Genomic DNA, 6,034 nt, shown 5'->3' with positions numbered 1-6,034 from the left:
TGAGAGGAGGAGAGGCAGCGACATCTACCGACAGTAGAAGCTCATGCAAGAAAATCAGAAGCAGCGCAGATAATATCATTAATAATAGCAATAAAACAATAAAGTAATAATACAATTAAATAGATAGAAAGCGTTTAGGTGATACCAGAGCTAGACTACTAGCCGGTGTTGTACCAAAAAGTGATTGCCTGCCAAAAACTGATTTCCAATGTTTCCGTGTGTTTTTTTATGTGTAATATCGTTACGTATGTTGCTAAATAGACCTGGTGAACAGGTATTACAAAGGGGTTATATATAAAATTAAAAGATTACCTGTTTCTCAAGTATCTTTGTAACTGTGTTATTGTACTTACATTATAAACAATCAGCTCCCTTTTGTCCACTTAAAATATGTTTACAGAACTATATATCTATATATCAGCTGTCCTCTTGGCCAGATTACTCTTAAAAGAGACCTTTTTAAAGTCAACAAGAATTTTTTAACTGCATAAATAAAGGATACATAAAGGTCACTGCCAAAAACTGATGGCAGCTTCTACCTTGTTACAGGAATGTTGTTTGTTGTTTAAGATGACTTGATATTATTCAAGAGGGATACATTTGACATATGTTTCACATATTATAGACCAACAAGTTATTTATAGCAGTTTAAATACAAACAATCAGTTTTTGGCAAATACCGGAAATCAGTTTTTGGCAGACAATCACTTTTTGGCACAACACCGGTAAAGAGGGCGAACACTACTGGAGGACTCACTTTTAGTAGTTTTAATTTATACGATCTATGCAATTTGTAAGAGAAAAATCAGCTGATTCAAGTTTAATCAGAAACTAACCTCTCATGTGGTATCGCTAAAACACTGGAGTGTTGGCTTTTCTGTGGGACTCTGCTCTGTACAATAATAAAACTGTTATCTACAACTTTATTGTACACATGCTCCATGAATAATACTTTGGGGATAATGGGGAACAAAATGGGTAGTGGGAAGTCATAGTGAGGGCCAGTTTCCACTGCTTATCTCTGAAGTGCTTGTTAATTTATCACAACATCCATCCATCTTCTTCTGCTTATGCAATTCAACTGGGAGAGCTGGAAGCCAATCCAAGCTAGCGAGAAGTGGGGTGCACAGAGTGACAGCACATCACAACACACTCGTTTATAAGGGAAACCTAGCTAGTACTGGGTCGTTGCTGCACAGCCACGATGTGAATCCTCTGTTCCGCCACATCTCAAAGGTGCTCTGTTTGATTGTGACTGCCGAGGCCGTTTGAGTACAGTGAACTCATTGACAAGCTTCATGATAAGGTCAATGGTCATAAAGGGAAAGAGGGATAGATATGGTCAGCAACATTACTCAGGTAGACTATGCTCAGCTGCTACTAGAAAACATCCCACATACCATTAAATCACTTCCAGCTTGAACTATTAATTCAAGGCAGGATGGATCCATGCTTTCATGATGTTTATGCCACCAGAAATCAAAATTCACCAGGGCAGTTGACCTTCTCCTAACCTTCTATTGAGCAGTTTAGCCTCAGTTTCCTGTTCTCAGCTGACATTAGCCACACCCGGTGTGGTCTTCTGCTGCTGTAGTCCATCTGCTTCAAGTTCTAAAGTGTTGTACATTCAGAGATGCTCCTCTGCATACTTTGGGTTTAACATGCGATTATTTGAATTACTGTTGCCTTCCCAGCTTAAAGCAGTCTGACCATTCCCCTATATTAACAATAAGACATTTTTTCCTCCAGAGAAATTGATATTTTATCTTTTTCTTTTCATCTTCTGTAAACCTAGAGATGGTCGTGCAGGAAAATCCCAGTAGATCAGCAGTTTCTGAAATCCTCAGACCACATTTGAAGTCACTTAAATCACCTTTTTCCCCCACTTATCCTGCGTTTACCTTTGGGAGGATCTTTCACAATGACAAATAAGTAGAGAACAACTGTCAGGATTGTGAGTGTATGGAAATAAAAGTTTAATATACAAACATTTATCTAAACAAAGACATTTCTCTTCTTGAGCAATAAAGTTTGGAGACTGTAATGTTTTGTTGTGATCGTTTATATTTTTAAAAAAAGAAAAAACATTTCATGCTCCGACAGAGTCAAATCCCAGCTGTGATCTCTCACCACGACTTTCTCTGTGTAATGTCGTCCAACTTATGGTTTCTTAGGTTTGGGTTTAGGGACCACTTTAATGGTGGTGGATACTGATTTGGCTCCTTGCATGTTCTGAGCAGTGCAGGTGTAGGTTCCCTGGTCCACGTCTCTAACTTCATCCACGAGGAGCACAGACTGAGACTGCTGCTGAGCAGTTCTTCCACTGACCGGAATAATGCTCTCCTGTGTGTACGGAGGTCTCCCAATCTGGACCAAGCATAGGAATACACACACACACACACACACACACACAGCACAAGAGTAAACATTACAGTGAGTTATCATGTTGCAGTTTATTTCCTCATGACTCACCAATAAAGACCTATCTATTATATCCCTGTTGAAAGGGGATAAGGTTCAGGCAGTCCATAGGTTGAATACTTTTTGACTAATAATGAACTCGCTAAAAGGGCAATGCAAGCTAAACCGACTGAAGGTATTTGCCAGCTGCAGGACTTTTTTTGAGTAGTATTTCAGTTCACAACCTAGAATTCGGTGTATGAATGTGAGAGTGAATGAATAGTGGTATTGTAAAGCGCTTTGAGGGGTCCCGAAAAGCGCTATATAAATGCAATCCATTATTATTATTATTATTATTATTGTTAATTCATGTTCATACTATTTCAGAAAGAAAGCTTATTAGAATTAATACAAAAGCCGTACAGAACTAAATTAGGTTTGTATTAAAGCATACGAGCCCTGTTTCCATGAGTGTCTGACCTCTTGTCCTGGGTAATCCCAGGTGAACTCTATGGCCACGTCTTGTTCGCCCATCGCAGAGCAGGTGACACGTAGGTTCTCCCCCACAGTCACTGTGCTCGGTGATGCTTGGATCACTGGAGCGGGAGGAGCCCTAGGATCTGAGAGCAAATGTGATGAATTTAGTAAGTAAAATGTTGTGTCGTTACCAGTAATCCTGTCATTAAAGGGTAATTTTCACCCTTGATTTTAAAAAAAGTTTTCATTGATTTACAATAAAAAAAAAAACAACATAAATTCAAAAATTCTGAAAAAATTTCTAAAGTTTTGAAAACCTGAACTCACAGTTAACATAGATGAGCATGTACTTTATAGAGCTCTGCCTCAAGTTTCCCAGACTGGCAACACAGTACAAAGCTCCGGCATGATATGGCCGAGGTCGATGGATTGTGAAGCCCTTCTTGACATCAAAGGAGATCTCCCTCCTGTCCACATCCACCTCCACAGGTGGGTACTCACGGTGCAGAGTTACTTTTGCCTCAGGTGACGTCACCTGACAGGGTAGGACTGTAGGCCAGTTGCTCCTCAGCTGAATCACCTTGTAATAGTCAGACGATGGAACAAATAGTTCTTGTGGATCTGGTCAGTACAGAGAGGAGATATGGCAGATTTATGATAAGATTATTAGGATGTAAAAAAGTTTCCTGTCAAGTCTGCAGTTCAGAGAAATGCAAGCCTAAGCATCAATAAAATGTATTAATCACACCTGGAAAGAAGACGAAGACTTTAACAGCTTTGCTGTATTCCCTCCTGCAGTCAGTGTCTTCACAGTACATTGGGTAGCATGTGTACTCCCCCGTGTCTGCACCAGTGGTGTTGACCAACGTCAGAAGCCCATATCGCTCATACTGAACAATTCTGCACAGCCAAAGCAAAAAGGAGTGAAAGAACACATTTACTTCCTTACTTACTCAAGCTGATACTGCACTTTATGAGTAAAGATCTGTAGACATGAAAAGTTACCTGAGCCTCCCATCATCATCCTCCTCCAGGTACGGGGGGACGCTCCACTGCACAGGTTTGCCCCTGCACCTCAGCTCCAGAGTATCTCCTGTTTGCACATTTATGGTCTCACGCACCTTCTTAAACTTGCCTTTGTTTAACACCTTTATTAGTCAGACACAGACATGTACTTTAGTCATGAACTTTGCAAAGTCGAAAAGTTAATGTATAGCAAACGTAATACCTGCGTGAGGAGGGTCTGCTCTGCACGTGCAGCTTTGACCTTTGGTCTGACTGTTACAGCTCTGGGCCCTTTGTTTGTTGACTTCTCATGCTTTGGTTTTCTTGGCTTTGGTGTCCTTCCTGGAACAGCCTTCTGCTCTTGGGCATCTTTTTGGCAACAAGATACACAATACGCAGAATTTCAGAATATTTTACAAACAAAGACAAGGCTGCTAAAAGTGAGAAAAAAAGTATCATTTTTGCTTCTAGAATAAGCCATATTGTGCAAAAGACAGACAGAAAATTGCCCTCCTCAGCAAATCTATTGTCAATAGAAAATTGTATGTTTTAGTCAGTATAAGCTTTTAATGATATAAGTTTGCTTGTGATAGAATGCTGCATGATGATCATTTCCTTGCTTAGAACTGGTTGTTCTTTTCATTGTTCAGGACTGATTGTTCTTTATAAAACATGTTCTGATATTTGTATCTGAGTCTTCTCACAGCGATAGGAAGAAGTCAAACAAGCAGTTCTGACCTCCCACACATACACACACACACACACACGCGCACACACACACACACACACACACACACACACACACACACACACACACACACACACACACACACACACACACACACACACACACACACACACACACACACACACACACACACACACACACACACACACACACACACACACACACACACACACACACACACACACACACACACACACACACACACACACACACACACACACACACACACACACACACACACACACACACACACACACACACACACACACACACACACACACACACACACACACACACACACACACACACACACACACACACACGCACATGCTCACGTCAAATGTATTCATTTTTCTTATGTATAAATAAAGACACGTGCAAGAACAGAGCGCGCATCGCAGGGCCCCCACTCTGGTGTGAGCGTTCTGTGATCGCCCTTGTATACAAGTAAATGCTGCAGCGTCTGTGTGTGTTTCTCCTCTTAGACTCTTAGCTGAAGAAGTGTCTTTAGAATAAATCTCTTGACATCTATGAATATCGCGTTCACCAAATTGGATGACAAGGGACTAAAGTCACTTACCCAACTCGAAGATTAAGGCACAAATAAGGAGAGCAATGAGTACCAGCCTCCACTTTGACCCAGACATGTTCGCCAAAGGCATGGCTGATGAGCTGATTGTTAGTTCATGGAGTTCAACCCAGAGAAACATACAACAGAAATGAAAAGGAGAGAAGAAGAAAGAGAAGGAAGGAGGAGGGCAAAGCTTGCAAAGTGAGCAGTCTGCTGTTTATTAGAGTCACGCAAATTCCTTTTCCTCAGAGTGGCATTAGTACCCTAAATTCCTTCAGTGTGGCTCAATGGAGGCTTTCAAGCCTGTCTGAACCAATGAGGGTCCAGAGAATGAGGCCCCTCCAATCTGGAATGGCACAGCCTGTTTATTTAGCTGCTGGACTGTAAGTGTGCTAGCAGCATGAGTCTGGGCTCAGAAACACTGCCTGGAAAAGGAGCATTTGGTGTTTAATAAACTTTATGTCCTTCATTACTGTGTTTTTTGGATTTTTTGGGGTTAATAAAAGTTTTATCTCAGTTAGCTATAGATTAATATGTTTTTTAAAAAAATGCCTGAGAGATTTGCACTTAAAATATTCACACATTGCTTGAAGTACATTTTTGAGATGTCGAATGCAGTGGAAACAATGTAAACCTTTCCTTGTGAGTGGCCAGCTAAGCCGTGATTTTGAACATGACACAGATAAGCTTCTTTTCAAAGGTCCTTTTGTTCTCAGTCGACTCTAAATAGTGAGCCATATCTGCTTCTTTGCACACGTCTGCAGTGGGAGTGAACTTATAGTAGTCCTTTATTTTTACGTCTTTATCGACACAGGCTGCAACAACGTAAGTCC

At 40.9% G+C, this 6,034-nt stretch overlaps 1 protein-coding gene across 1 annotated transcript; it reads right to left on the bottom strand.

Annotated features, from left to right (window-relative positions):
* Positions 1-1,952: 1,952 nt before the first annotated feature.
* LOC116324614 (platelet-derived growth factor receptor-like protein) lies at positions 1,953-5,437 on the bottom strand. Its single transcript, XM_031745309.2, has 7 exons — positions 5,211-5,437; positions 4,106-4,251; positions 3,883-4,025; positions 3,626-3,777; positions 3,205-3,498; positions 2,881-3,020; positions 1,953-2,367 (listed from the first exon to the last, which is right to left on the bottom strand). Exons 1-7 carry the CDS (start codon positions 5,338-5,340, stop codon positions 2,161-2,163), a joined length of 1,212 nt encoding a protein of 403 aa, XP_031601169.2. The 5' UTR covers positions 5,341-5,437; the 3' UTR covers positions 1,953-2,160.
* Positions 5,438-6,034: the final 597 nt, after the last annotated feature.

Source organism: Oreochromis aureus, linkage group 2 (genome assembly GCF_013358895.1).
Source record: "Oreochromis aureus strain Israel breed Guangdong linkage group 2, ZZ_aureus, whole genome shotgun sequence".
NCBI classification, from domain to species: Eukaryota; Metazoa; Chordata; class Actinopteri; order Cichliformes; family Cichlidae; genus Oreochromis; species Oreochromis aureus.
The sequence above is the reverse complement of the archived record's forward strand: the minus strand, read 5'-3'. Positions and strand labels throughout refer to the sequence as shown.

Bases quoted from the DNA above. Each gene is read 5' to 3' on its own strand.
- LOC116324614 (XM_031745309.2), bottom strand. From the start codon at position 5,340: ATGTTTCTCTGGGTTGAACTCCATGAACTAACAATCAGCTCATCAGCC. The intron at 3,778-3,882 runs GTAACTTTTCAT...TTGGCTGTGCAG, and splicing joins GATGATGATGGGAGGCTCAG to AATTGTTCAGTATGAGCGAT. The intron at 2,368-2,880 runs GTCAGACACTCA...TGCTTGGTCCAG, and splicing joins GGGATTACCCAGGACAAGAG to ATTGGGAGACCTCCGTACAC.